Consider the following 14,421-nt stretch of genomic DNA (forward strand, 5'->3'; position numbering starts at 1 on the left):
AGCAGAATGTTGTGTAAGTTGACCACCGTTTGTGTTTATAATCCGTGTATCATGCCGCCCATAACGCCTGGTCACAAAAAGTGATCCCGATCGACACGTACTACGATGCTGTTAGCAACATCTTATTGGAACTGTTCTGCATGGCTTAATTTGGGCCACACAAATTAAAAAGCTTGCGCGACTACCTGAAGGAAGAAAAAGACGAAGTCACAACTCCCACTCTTGAATCTGAATTAGTGATTGAGAATGTAACTGGAAACCGACGACGTCCCAATAACTGAAAGCTTAGGTTTATGTGGGCAATTGGATAAATGGGATCGAAAGGAGCGAAGGTTTCAGAGTAAAGTTTCGAATTCGTAAGATGACCGATCATTCCGTCTGTGTTGTGTGGTCATGTTTGACAGATGATTGAGAAAGCCGGCCAAGAGGCTTAAAGTAGGTTTTGGAGGTTGGACTATGGAGCCTTCTAGGATGACAGTGTAAGCTACCTGCTTAGATCCTATATGAGTTGAACCTAACTTCACTCACGTTGTTCACTTGTTTATTGTAGAATAACTCCTTTCGGGGCATAGCAACCATGCCACCCGAAGGAAGCACGAGAGCTGAGATGCCGTCAGGTTGCCCAAACCTAAATAAGAGCAGTTGAGATGCTGGGGTTGGTTCGAACCAAAGATCTTGCGTTCAGTAATCACTGAGCCATTGCGAGCATTGTAGAGGGAACCGATTGGGAACCTTTTTAAGCACTGATATGGTGAGGTATCGTGAACCATGCCACCGAAGGAAGCACGAGAGCTGAGATGCCGTCAGGTTGCCCAAACCTAAATAAGAGCAGTTGAGATGCTGGGGTTGGTTCGAACCAAAGATCTTGCGTTCAGTAATCACTGAGCCATTGCGAGCATTGTAGAGGGAACCGATTGGGAACCTTTTTAAGCACTGATATGGTGAGGTATCGTGTGTCTTTCGCCATGAGTGCCCAGCTCAGTGACTCGATAAGTTTCGGTTGATATTGCACTGACTGTCATTCAAAAACACTTATTATGCAAGACGCAGTTGGATGCCGCCTTTTCATGATTCACACCGCATCATGCCCACGGTGTATTGCACAGCAATTGCGCGTGAATGTGTAACAACGATCGTACACCTCTCTTTCAGTGATTACGATGACCGCATTTCGTCGGTTTCTTACGACTCCTGTCAAACTGCAAAAAGCACGCTGTCTGATCAGAAGGATACAACTCCCAACAAACCGGCGTTCTACTTTAGTGTCAGTGCTCTTCCGGCGTGGGCTCGTCGAAAAGTAAGCCATGATCCTAAATCTGGTTGAAGGTAATGTTTCCGTCAGGATTTATCTCATAAAATTTGCAGTAATCCTATCATTCCCATCCCGACAATTTTCCGGTCATGATTCTTAGGTGCTGCACCACAATCCTATTCGCTGAATTAATCGAGAGTGTCTGGTCTCGTTTTGACCCATTCTCTCTCTATTGTTTCGGTATACACTCAAAAAATTCTACTTGTGCTGCCTCGTAAACTCTCAGAGAATGACCAAGAGAAACTCAGATTACGGGTACTTGGTCGAAAGTTTCTCCGTTTGCAACATTCGGGATTGCCGTTCATGCTCTATGCGTTGGTGACTTTTTGGTCGGCACACTTCAGCTTTTCACACCATCACCTATGATGGGCATTCCTCCCCTGCGTTACTATATTATTATAACTATATTTGGACAGCACTGTGCCGGTTTTAACGTTTGCCCAGGAATTCCTGTTGAATTCATTCAGTTAAGACCCTGTAGGTTCGATGACAGTAATATATTTCAACATCATTCTGCAATCTCACAGCGAATTCGGTGGGTTGTCTCGCCCCATCAATTCGGATATTTAAGACCACGCGTAACTTGCACTTCACTTCCTTGTCTGTGAACACTTTATAGCTGAGCCGGCGGGATTCGGTCGCGTTGGTGCCCCCATCTCTCGAACAGGTGATTAGAGATGTAATCCACCTATGTTAGCACACGTGCATCCTACCGACCTATTTTTGTCTTGTTGCACAGCATGCACCTCTGTTTCGCTACTAATTCCCTGCACCTCGCCTTCATCTCGATTGGTTGGTTTCATACTACGTTTTTTCATTCTTTTCGCTCGTAGTGTCGCACATCGTTCTGGTGCATGTTGTTTGAATAGCTTCGCGCAGAAATTAGCTTGTTCATTTTAGTTGATTCCTCAACCCATCCGCACTTTTATTCACTCACCATTGAAAAGACCAGTTCTTTTTTGCCACACCTCGCCCTCTAGGCTCACTCGCACGTGACTCGACTCCTGTACTTTTTCGGGTTTGCGGATGTTTTGTTGATCAGAATCGCACGTGCACGAATACACCTGTACGAAAACAAATATCGATGAGCGATGTTTGAGTTCCAGTGCATAGTGGTCTTAGGCATCGTCAAAGCGGATAGGGACAACACACGAGCTGAGTTATTAGCATAGAAATAGGCGACTGAAATAATCGACTCCTTATTACTAATTGCTGTACCTGCGAATCGTAAGGTTAGTAATTTGGTGCTCTTACCATACTCTGTCTGTTCGCCCACATTTACGTAGCCAGCAACTTCATCGGAGGTGCAGTAGACGGGATAACCACCAGTGTGCGTCATCGTAATCCATTACATCTTTTAGAAGTCCGACCCATATGACGTTTGTGAAATCTTTTGCCTCCGATGTATCAGATCTTTGCTTTCGCGTCGTAGTTACGTTAAATGAGAGATGCTTAGGCAGTTGAGTAAATTTTTGATTACATGTATTACATTTGTCTAGTCGGTCGCTTTCAACGCCATTGAACATTACGTCAAAGGGCTTTTATTCTTTATTGGAGTAAGTGATCCAAGGGTTTCATGTTTTTGTACCCGGGCATTGCTGACTAAGAAGGGTCCTTGAGGCACTTCTTCTAACGACATACCAATGGACTAAACTGCTTCGCGTCTCAGGTAGCCAGGTAGTGCATGAACTTCAACTATCATACGTCGATTAATCAATCCCCTGGTGCGCTTCTTCATTTCGATTAGTTTACAATATATCCACTTCAGTCGTATTGGGGTTGCATTGCATTACCTTAAGCCAATGTGTATTATCTCCAACCAAAACTTCGGGGACGCCAGTGGAAGTTTGGCTTCACTAAATTTATCCGGATCGCATCGAGTTCCCCTTTACTTATCCCCTTGGTGGTGCACACAACTGCTTGCTTTTGCTTGGTTTCCTCTCCTTGTTGGAGCACCAGGTCTTTCGCACTTTCGGGTTCAATTTTTTCATCTACAGCTGTCGCTGGCCGCACATCCGGAACGTTTGGTCTCTCATACGGACGTTCACGTGGAACGTTCACTTGTACCTACTCAAAAACACTCCACGCAGCCTGATGAACAACCAAAGGTGAGTGGCTAGTGTTTAGTGCAGTGGTACAATTTAACGGCATTCGTCACAAGAGAAAGCGATTTCTTTTGGTCCCCTTTTGGTCTCTCTCCCTTAGAGAGAGAGAGAGAACACTTTGCACAGAAGGCCGCTCAATCGAATACTAGGCTGATCCAAAGTGTTCTCTGCGAACTGTTTTCGTCATCCAAGTTGTCCAAGTGGTGACTACAATTATGCATACACTTTCATAGTGTCTTGAAACTGAACTACGATATCGATTGGGACTGGGCAATAAGATTATTCCAGACGAACCGACCACAACGTCAATATGGATTTACAGGCGCCAGGCAGGTCTTATGAATGTTTCTACTTCTGTTGCACCACCACGTACTAAAACAACAGAGTTTGTGTGAATCCGTGGGTGACTGGTTTTCACCGCAGTATGACTTGATTGGTATTAGTCCCAAACTTTTAATCAGTGAATCTGCCTCTGTCCCATCACATACGACATCAGAACTGTTGAACAAAATCAATGCCTTTCTCTGTCACTATGAGGACAGCGGCATGTATTTTCTCTCGGGATGTTTACTTTACTTGGCGGTGGCTTTCTTCAGGATGAGAACGAATTGGCTCAAAGAGTATCCCGGGTCACTGCTACCCATGCATCTCGCTTGGCGGTAAGATCTGAGCAAAACATATTCGGCTTATGTTCCACTGTTTTGACCCCCTAGACCACTTGCAGAACAAATGGTGCAACGTTGGTCTCGACTGTAGACTGCTAGCTTTTCCGAACGTTTCCATAGGGTGTTGGGAACCTGCGGGAATTTGCTCTGACGTTATCGATACGAAGGTTTATCACTTGTCGTGCTTGACTATTAGGTTGGATGATGGAACCCAAATATTTGAAGGAATCGACTTGGTTCGTTGGCCCTTAGTTAACAGCAGGCGGGTTAGGCTGGATGTCCATGCTTGTGGTGAAGAATATCGTTCTTTTGGGATTCATCTCCAGTCCAAACGACGATGTGGTCACGGATACTTTGCATTTTCGTTGGATCTTTATTCAAGATGACGATGTTATGAGCATGATTAAAGTCCGTGATCCATGCCTCAGAGCCTATTATTACTCCAGGGATGCCACACCGAGACGTGCGACTTTTCCCTATCGGTCGCAACATTGTGAAAATATCAGAAAAGGTGGACAGCTTTGCCAAACACCAGGGTTTAAAGAAAGTTTTGTGGTTTTTATAAAAGCAAATACTCAAAGTTTTTGAAAATCCTTCGGCAGCTCACGACAGGTTTCGCACTTCTTGGGACACGGCCGCCGAGTTTTCGTCAAACTTATGTTCTACTTGAATCCAAATTGGATGAATTTAGATAAGTCCATTCATTTGCACATCAATTTGGTGTTCACGGAAGACTCAACTGAATCTCTCGTTTATGATATTCAATCGAATTTGCTGCACAAAGACCCTCTCATGTTTCAGTTAGTAGGTATCTGTGGTGTGTAGTAAATGGCTGGGCAACTGAGTAGCGAGACCAAATGTTCAGTCCATCTCCTCTGCTTTTGGTCACAGTCCTTTGTTGGTTGGCACTTCGCGTCTCGAAGATTGTTTTAATGACCTTGCCGTTGGCCTAAAGCGCAACGCATCTGCCAGAAATGGTACGAATAATCAGTGACCTTTGCAGCTTTCTCTATGCGAGAAGCCAATTCTGACCAGTAATCCATGCGTTCACTCCGGGCTGAGCAGGTGGGAAGGCGACGTGAGCTGCCGAAATTGAAGGCGCTGGCCATGCATGCCTAGGAGGCTTGCCAAGAGGAGTGGCTGGTTACTCCGGAGATCTAGTCTTTGTCGTGCCGAGATTTAAATTCAAGATCCGATGCGGTGGCCTGTTTCATGAGCATCTTTAGACGTAGAACTTGTTGATAGAGATGGGTTGAACTCGGGAAAGTAGGCAATTGATCGGTGGGTCAGTAAATGAGATGAAGTTTGAAGCTTGCATGCACATCAGTGTGTTCTGAACCGTATTTACACCTGGTTTCCGCTCCACGATACCCCCATGCAGTCCTCAGTAGACTGAGCTCATCGGACTGCAACCAGCATGTAGTCAGTTGGGGATCATCATTGCAAAGCCAGGTAAGTAGATGTCTCCTCGGATGCTGGAAACACCTTTCGGATGCCGCAATTCGATTGAAGGCGGTAAAACTAATCGGTCATCGTTTTTAAAGTGTTCTTTTAGCCGAGCTTTCCAAAGGTGTGACGGGTGGCTTCAGTTGATATCTCTGTTCTCGCCTTCCAATCGCCAAATCCAGGAGACGGTTGGGTTACAGTCGACCACTCTTGTAGCTCACCGTAGAAATCGTCCTTGACAGAGAGATCCGTTTAATAAGCAGGAGCGTAAACGGCTGTGGAGGTCAGGTTTATTAAACAGTCTTTGAAACGAACTGCTTCAATCGTAGAGTTCAGCTTTGGCCTTTGCGCAACCAACTGCAGATTGCAAATTGGTAGGAAGGTATGGAGATCAGAACTGTTGGATGGACAGTTGCAGCATCGGTCGATCTCAGCCCACCCAGTCAGATCTGGCTTTTGTTCGAGTTCGCGTTTATTGCCCGTGCATATCCAAGTGCTACCTGCAGGAAATCAGGGTTTCTAGGTCGCCAGTGGCCATCAGACGGTTTTTATGCCATTTCGGTAGCACTGGTTGCAGACCGGGAGTCTATGTTCGCCTTATGGCACATGAAATCCCTTTCGGGGTAATACTTGCCATGTCGTGGCGTCGTCTGCAGGCCCATGTACTATTGTGTAGGGGACCCTATTATCACTCAACAATCTACCGCTTCGTAGAGACACTAAAGCCAGAACCAAATCAAACCGTTAGCTCATGTATAACAGAATTCGAACCATGTCGCTCCACGATCAGGGGTGGATGGAATTAGCGATCTTCTGAAAATCTCTAAATGGTGCTTTGCCGCGAGAGGCAACCCGTGAGTTCGAAGCAGAAAGCCGAAGGGTAGGGTTATCCTCTTGTTGGTATACAATGCGACTGATTGGAAAAAGTGAGCATTCACAATGCTTTACTAAACAGCTCATCCTTCTTGCCTTTAGCCTGTCTTCGATGCAAATTCTGGTGTCTCTGTGAAGCAGACTGCATTTGAGTTGACAGAAGGATCCGGTAGTCCGCGGACGAGGTATCTTCGTGCTGTGAATCAGTCCGCTGACTCAAATACCCGTCCAGACTTCCGGGTAACCCATCCACCAGGACATTCAGCCGTACAAACTCGAGTCGTGGATTCTCGCACCTCACGGTCGAACGTTTCGCGGGATGCTTCACCGAAAAGCAATACAATATCCGCCCCCACAACGCCCTACCGTCGGGACAGGTTGTCCGCTGAAGCTATTGGCAGACGAAGTATGCAGCTCCCAAAGAATCATGTGTCCTCTGGGAGCACACCAAATGTACGCTCCATTGCCGTGCGTTCCGAAAGTACTCGTGCTATACGGGCTTTCAGTCCACCATCAAACAGTGTACGTGCTGCGATTTTTTTCGTTTTGATAATTGTTAAGTTGGGCAATGTCTATTTCCGTGGCATTCGTCCCCTAAATCCCCACTGTCAAGCTGTCAGATTTAGTTTATGAATCAACCGTAAACCCTGGATAAGCGGCACATATCAGTCGCGCTATTATCCTTTACGTCTATTCACCGAGTTTGTTGATGTTTTCACCTGGCCACTAATGTAGAGTATAACTTTATCCACAGATGAAACATAAGCCCAACAGACAACCAACTTATTGTTTGATTTCTTCTCTTCCACAACTTCGCTTATTTTTTCTGTGTGTATGGATATACCTCTCCTAGTTTGACTTTGCGGTAGCTTTTGGAACTTGCTGATTTTTCGTTGTTAGTATCGGGTTCAGCTGTTCTCACTTGAATCACATTAAGAATGCACCATTTCTTCCAACAAAATGTGTTATAAAAGGACTCAAGTTGTTTAGTTCATTGAATCAATCCCTGGATTTCTCCTAGAAGTGTTGTTCCAAGCGAGTTTCGGAAACTTACTGCTTCCTAAAGCTTGATAAGCGCCCTACGTCTAAGTTGTCGAATATCACAAAGTTATGGTCACGTGGAATGAAAAATGCGTACTGTCTGTTAAAAATATGTACAACAACAAGCGTCGTCCGTTCCCCTATTGTGGTCATTCGCCTGTATGACACTCACGGTGTTAACGAGATCCATCAATTTATATGTCCCACTGAGTTTTATACCATCTGGATAATCAGCTGGTTGTCCCATAACTGTAACATACACAGCACAAGAACTAACAAAAATCCTAAACGTTTCCCACCAGATCCAGAAATAGCTGATAACAGGTTGATTATCCAAACACAGAGCTGGGTAAATCAGGATCAATAATCGTGCGCATTCTGATCTAGTTCTCAAATCGAGTTGAACATTGAAACTTTCTCCGTTATGCTGTCTTTTTGACCTCACTAGACTGTTGAAATCATTTTTGCAAGTTTTGCATCATCTGGTTATACCCGCCGTCCGTTTCTGTGTCCGCAATTAGCTTTTACCGAAGCTATTTCTATATCCCTTATTAACTAGTTAGTCTCTGGTTTATTTCCTCTGATTTCTGACGCACCCTGGTGCTTGAGAGCTCTAAACTGTGACACAGTAAGTTAAATTTTTTTTAAGGTGCATGATTCGCACCTTACTACATGGGAGAATGTTGCAGCAGCCGCAAAAGTTAGTCTGCGCAACTACAGTTTGGTCAGTGTGTCAATCCGCCCGAACATTCAGTTCTGTGATACATTGTGCGATCATCGCAACCGTCTTTCAAATACGCCCGTTTTACTCACTACAATAGTTGTCAGTCAAGGTGATGCTGCGTTCTGTAGCTTCGAATTATGTTAACTCTGTGTTTTACATGTATGCTTAGGTTTATCTGCTGGTGTTTTTAGAGTGACTTACACATCTGGCTAGCCGTCCGCTGGACCGAAGCAAGCATTGGAGGAGTTTCCTTTCGTTTACCTAATGATGCCCTCATACGATATATTTTTCCAAGTTCCTATAGGCCATTTCCGTGTACAGGTATGACGCTTCCCCAGTTACAGAACGATCGACCATTACTCATCAGGTACTGCACTTATCTGTTACGTATGACGTATGTCACATGGCACTTGCGACAAGTCTTGAAAATGCTCAATATTGTGCACTCTCGTACCTTTATGGTGCCAAGTTGGCTCATTTTTTCCCTGATCGATCATAGCCGTTCACGAATAACCTATCTCAGTAACTCTCATTAGCTCCCACCTGTTCGTATTCCTCGTCACGTTACTTGCTATCTGCTCCGTTTTGTAGTCTACTTTTACTGTGGAAGAAGGCGACGAAGCATCGATGTGTAGTGGGTCTTCCCGCCGAGCTAGCACATGTCGTGGTGGGCTCGAAAGAGCTCATACTTCATCCAGTCTACGAAGACCTGCTATCATGCGCCCAACACCTCATTCGAAGTCTACTGTGGAACTAAGGTCGAATAGGTGAGTCTGCCGTTCTTGTACTTCTGTATTCTTTTTCTTTGTGATTCTATTGCCTGCAACTTCCATGGCAAACTACATCTGCTTCTCACTTTGTTTTCTCAGTTCCTCTTCTATTGACACTCAGGTGAAACAGGGCATTCAGTTTACCGCATTTTACGGTATTTCATGTGCGATAATTTCCCATAGTCATCACTTATGCTTCACTTGTTGTCTCTCACGCTTTCCTTTTTCCAGTCAACGACCCGTTGCTAAATCGAAGAGTTGTGGTGGTGAGAAGTGCAGTGGTGTCACACCAGCTTATTTTTTGTTTCCCGATAAACGAAAAATATCCAGAGCAAGCTGGTTTCCCCCTGGGTACAGTAATAAATGTGGTTTCTGGGTGTGGTTCCTTTTCTCGAGTTCCTCGCACCTTGTCCTTGGGAAGTGGTACTACTTTTATGCTTATTACTCACCTCATAATTTAACCTGTGTTACTAGTCATATGCGAGCATTCTCTCTGACTCGGTGTTACTTAAAGATCATATGTAAGCTTGGGTTGCTGGCAGGTACCATCGAGTCATTTCTATCCAGCGTTAGAACAAGAGAGTTGAATGTGATAATGACTTAGGACAGTAATGTCTAGCACTCAGCAACATATGCACGCTCTCATTTTACACTTTTAACATACAGCGAGAGCCAGTTATGAGACACAGGATATTCATGTAAATTCTCCCTCTTCGTATGGTGGGTTTATACACCCAGGAAGCTCTTCTTCAGCGACCACTGACTGAACCGGTCGAAAACGCCTGCTTCAGAAGTCAAGCCACTTTATGAGATGTGGCAACCTGGTGATTGTCCTTGTGTTCAGTCGTTTCAAACTGGAGCCAAAATTCTTCGCGGTGTAACCAGTAACTTCGTTGGCCGATTCACGCCAGCAGTTAACATCAGAATCGTCGGAATTTTTCTGGAAGATCCATGTTAGAGTGTTTAGAAGACCAACGATAAACGGTCGCCCAGGGAAGTGTTCTTTACTGAAGCATAAGCAGAGCTAATTTAGTCGACCAATATGCCTGTATGCGAAAGCCACTTATTCAACAGGTAAATGCTGCTGACCAAGTGCCATTTCCGGGGAGCTTTAAACGATGCCGAACCCCCACTCTCTTATGGCCTTCTCTGTAACGACTACAGTACGGCCATTAATTTGTGCACATCAGTTGTGATGACTTGGACTACTATCGATTATCACTGTAGCAAAGGGTAGATCCCTTTTGTACATGTAGATAATTATTGCTCTTAACCATTCCTGCTAATCCTGGTTCATGTAAGTATTTTGCATACTACATTAACATTGCTTCACACTGGTGTCTACGATCGGGTTTTTGAACAATATTCTAATTGTCAGTGATGTTCGCTTCTCGCACTGCCGACTTTCCCTGTCCCAACTTATTTCAACTTCTCTCTTCTTTTCACCAATACTCTAGTGGATCAACTCGAGGTTCTTTGCTGAACATCAGCATGACAGGCTCGGATCGACCTTCTGAATCCTGTGTCACCTTACCTACGACAGAGTCTGATCAGGTAGGAAACACCTGACTTTTTTCATCTTTTTCTGCTATATCCGGGTTGTGATTGCTCTTAGTATATGATGTACGCAGCTCACTTCTCTGTTACCTCAATTTCCGTGCTGTGGTTTGAGACCATCGTCAAGCCTATTCTGTGTTATCATCGCCAAAGACGGCGGCCTTTTGAGTAATATTGACTTTTGCTATCGAGAAATTCATTTATAATGGCGTCGAAATGGAAAGAAGGAAATGTGACTCGGGAACGGGCCTGGCACTAATCTCCTGCAGTATTCCGTAGCTATTTCACTGGCAATCGATCACTCGGAGAATCTGAATAGAAAATAGCATCAGAAACGTGAATCGCATTACTAATGGCTCCGGGAATTTCCCTGATTCATTAATCCTATCAGAACAGCTTACGGTACCAAGCATTCCACAAGCAACGTACATCACAAGTATGGTCGTTCTCTCGGCCCAAAGTAACCAGTGTCTTTTGATATTCCGAATGCATTTGATCGTGTCTGGCCTACTTAACTCCTGGACAACACCACATGGTTTGTGTACCAATGTACTCAAATCTACAGGAAGTTTCCCTACTGCTGACTGTTCCGGGACCCGGAACATGAAAGGGTTGCGCTCTTCCCTACTCCTTCTCTACATTAGTGACTTGTCGCCTGGCTCGTCACATGCGGCTGTAGTACCGAACTTTCTTTGATGTAAACCTGTAGCTCCTGAACATGTCCTGGTCATTAGTTTTTGGGGCTATGACAGATCTATGGCGTATGCAATACCCCCACGTACATTTAGATCCGACTTGCGTTAGCACTGCTGAAGAAATCTGGATTTCATATTTTAACAAACAACTCTGAATAGCCGGATAAACGGAAACCATTAGACCCACCTGTTCAGTTGTGAGATCGGCGAAACCGATGGTACTGGACTGTGTAAGTGCTTTCGTTATCCCTATAAATGGTGTCACCCAGGAAACTGGTGAAGCTTTTTCCGTTTTAGAAAACAAATGCACAACGTACTTATACCGAACTGGATAAGCGTCTTATCCTTGGGTTTCATTCGCGTGGATGTAGATTCCTTTAACTAAGAAAACGCTTGAGAGATCCAGATTCATTTAACTCATGATCTGACTTATCCTGACTGATGGGAGATACAGAGAAACAAGCTATTTCAACACCATCTTGTTCCAGTTAATTCTTCCGTATGTGCATCATCTTCACACAGAACGTTTTGGTGCGGCCCCGGAAATATATGGAATTGAGCGCTTGTTCTGCATGAGTCGTCTCCCGAGAAACCTCAGAATTCTTAAACAACTGGGAACCACATTAATTACCCCTGATCGTTGTCGTGCTTGGCGAATGGTCCTCGAACTGAATCCTGGAGCCACTTCTGGTGGTCACTTGTGTTCTAACAGAGAAACCCGAATTGAGAGAAGCTTCTTTGGCGGGGCACTTTGATTGAAGACCAGAGTTATACGGACATGAGTTTTTTAGAGTGGAGATTGATTTGCATGACAGGACAGTTTGTGAGAAGGTTATACGGTCGGATAATGATCGGTCCTATCTGTGAATGATCAGAGCCATGGGATTATTTCATGCAGACCGTTTACTAGAATTCTTGCAGAGTCAATTGTCCTACGGTGACGAGTTTGGGTGGAAAGGCCATTAGCGCACATAAATTAGATTCAATGGATATACCCTTATCTTTCGGGGACACATCGTAGTTAACAAACTACACTCTGGTTGATTGCAGTAACATATTATCTATATTGGTCATTCTCTTCATCCTCCGGTCTTATGCTATAATGAATGGTATTCAGATAGTTCCACAGTTGACTTAACGTGCACTGTTTATGGTCGTACTGGTATTGCACAGGGATCCCGCCGAAGAGTACGTTGTGGCGCACAACGCAGGTTTGTTCGTAGATGGTGATCTTATGTCAGCTTTGCCCTCAGTCATAATCAATCTACTGTTTCTCACCCTTTTCTCTCTCTCTCTCTCTCCCTCAACCATCGCTTTTTGGTGACCAGGCGCCGTCAGTGCTTATATCCGGTAAGTTAACTTTTAAAAGCTGCATATCATCAATCTACATCTTCTTCCTTTTTGCTGTTGTGTTTCATGGTGACTGAGCTTTCTTATTCACTCTTATTCAACCGGATGCAAAGTTTCGATACCTGAGTTCTATCTGTATGTTTCCTACAGAGTCAAATTAATTTGTTCTCTTGTGCGAAGCTTTTTTTTACACATTCATTACACCAACGCTGTTATCCAGTGTTAGCCAGCTGACAAAGCAGTTTTACATTCTCACACCTGCTGTCCACTTTAGCTACTTTAGCTTATCATCACTTAACTGTCATTTTTAGCGTCCCCCAACCAAATTTCTCTTGGCACTTTGGAAGGAATCTCTGAGCGATCATCCCCAAATCATACAAACAATAGTTCATTTCTCGGTGATTCCCGCAGCGTGACCCCATTGGCGTGCTCTTCAACCAGAATTAACGGAACAGAATCGACATCGTCCCCGGTTAGATCTCCCGTGGATTCACTGAACGAGGCAGAAGCTGGTTCTCGTCGACCGGCCTACACAGCACCAACCATTGCATCACGCCAGAAGGTATATCCACCGAATACTCAGGATCATCCAGCCACTGTGATCATGCGCCCGAAAAACACGGAATCGTCCACCTGTCTGATAAAAAAGGCCTCATCTGCGCTATCCGTAGAAGTAAATTCCTGTTCAAACCAATTTTCTGAAAGACAATCGGGCGGGAAGAATACTGTTCGCCTAGGCTCACCTTTCCCGCGCACGCCTGATGCTATGCCCATTTGCTCAGCCAGCCATACATGCCTCTCACAATCAGAGGCTCCCAGCCCTCAATCTCCACAACTCTCTCGTGCTCGTTGGGCACCTGCTTCTTGTTCACCGAGGAAGCAACAACCGATGTCACAGCGTAAGGAGCCACTCATCGGAAAGTCAGCCACCACTTCTCGTCCCAACCGGCCGAAAGATCTATTTGCCCCTTCAACCGGTCGTGTTTTGGAGAACCAAACAACTTTGAACTCGCCTGTATCTCGAGTTATCAATTGTGATTCGGGTGGCCATGCTCCAAATTCTGTTTCTTCCCCTTTGGAGAAGCCATCGGTTCATTGTCGGACCCGTACTCTTCCTGTAAGTTTGAACGATTGGCCTCTTTCAGCACGTCGCGATTTACCACTGGTGTAAGAGAGCGACATTTCATAACTCCGTTGTGAGTTCGCTTTTTTATCTTTGTGATGTCGCTTCTGCTCAAATCGTACATCTGGTACGAAGGAGCATAGTGTTTGAATTGTGCTAATGTGGATTAGACCCTAGCAAGGACAGTCGAAATGTTAGGACTTAATTAAGTCCACAGACAGTCCGCAAACTAGAGCTTTTAAAGCTATAACTCTATTTACTGTAGGTTATTTCGCTTCTGGCGCGTTTCTACTGCTTGATTTAGCTTCCCGTCCCAAGTAATTTGGATGCAACTAGGTAAAATTGGCAGGTTATCGTGTTCGGGTTTATTTCGAATGACTACATCATTTTACTGCTGTTCTCCGAGGGTCTAAGCGGGTTATTTAGTTTTGATGCATTAAGCCTCATCCTAGAGCTGCACCTTCTATGAGAAAAATTGTTACATTCTCCATGGCGCCTGGTCAAACAAGTCAGTTCTGACGTGGTGTAGATTCAATTTCGGATACTACCGTTCCGTAACAAGATACGCTTGTGATAACCACTTTTAGGCGACTGGTTTTTCCCGACATTAATAGGGTGGTTTCGAACAATCAATATTAAGGATGATAGTCGTGGAAGTTGGACAGGAGTAGGTGATAAATCAACTGAAGACTGGAAAGTATAAGAATGTTCTCAACACTACATTTTCGCGCCTCTTCAGTCGATGACAGAGAGGCTCACA

At 44.7% G+C, this 14,421-nt stretch overlaps 1 protein-coding gene across 1 annotated transcript in view; it reads left to right on the forward strand.

Annotated features, from left to right (window-relative positions):
* Window positions 1-14,421, forward strand: part of T265_09296 (hypothetical protein) — a gene marked incomplete at both ends in the record, with an annotated part of 44,413 nt that overhangs the window by 28,239 nt on the left and 1,753 nt on the right. The window contains 8 exons of the mRNA XM_009175324.1: window positions 1,153-1,297; window positions 1,932-1,979; window positions 3,310-3,420; window positions 6,504-6,923; window positions 8,758-8,933; window positions 10,394-10,490; window positions 12,517-12,538; window positions 12,850-13,655. Of these exons, the coding sequence (XP_009173588.1) occupies window positions 1,153-1,297; window positions 1,932-1,979; window positions 3,310-3,420; window positions 6,504-6,923; window positions 8,758-8,933; window positions 10,394-10,490; window positions 12,517-12,538; window positions 12,850-13,655 (1,825 nt within the window). The remainder of the gene's footprint in view (window positions 1-1,152; window positions 1,298-1,931; window positions 1,980-3,309; window positions 3,421-6,503; window positions 6,924-8,757; window positions 8,934-10,393; window positions 10,491-12,516; window positions 12,539-12,849; window positions 13,656-14,421) is intronic.

Source organism: Opisthorchis viverrini, assembly GCF_000715545.1.
Source record: "Opisthorchis viverrini unplaced genomic scaffold opera_v5_267, whole genome shotgun sequence".
Lineage (NCBI taxonomy): Eukaryota > Metazoa > Platyhelminthes > Trematoda > Opisthorchiida > Opisthorchiidae > Opisthorchis > Opisthorchis viverrini.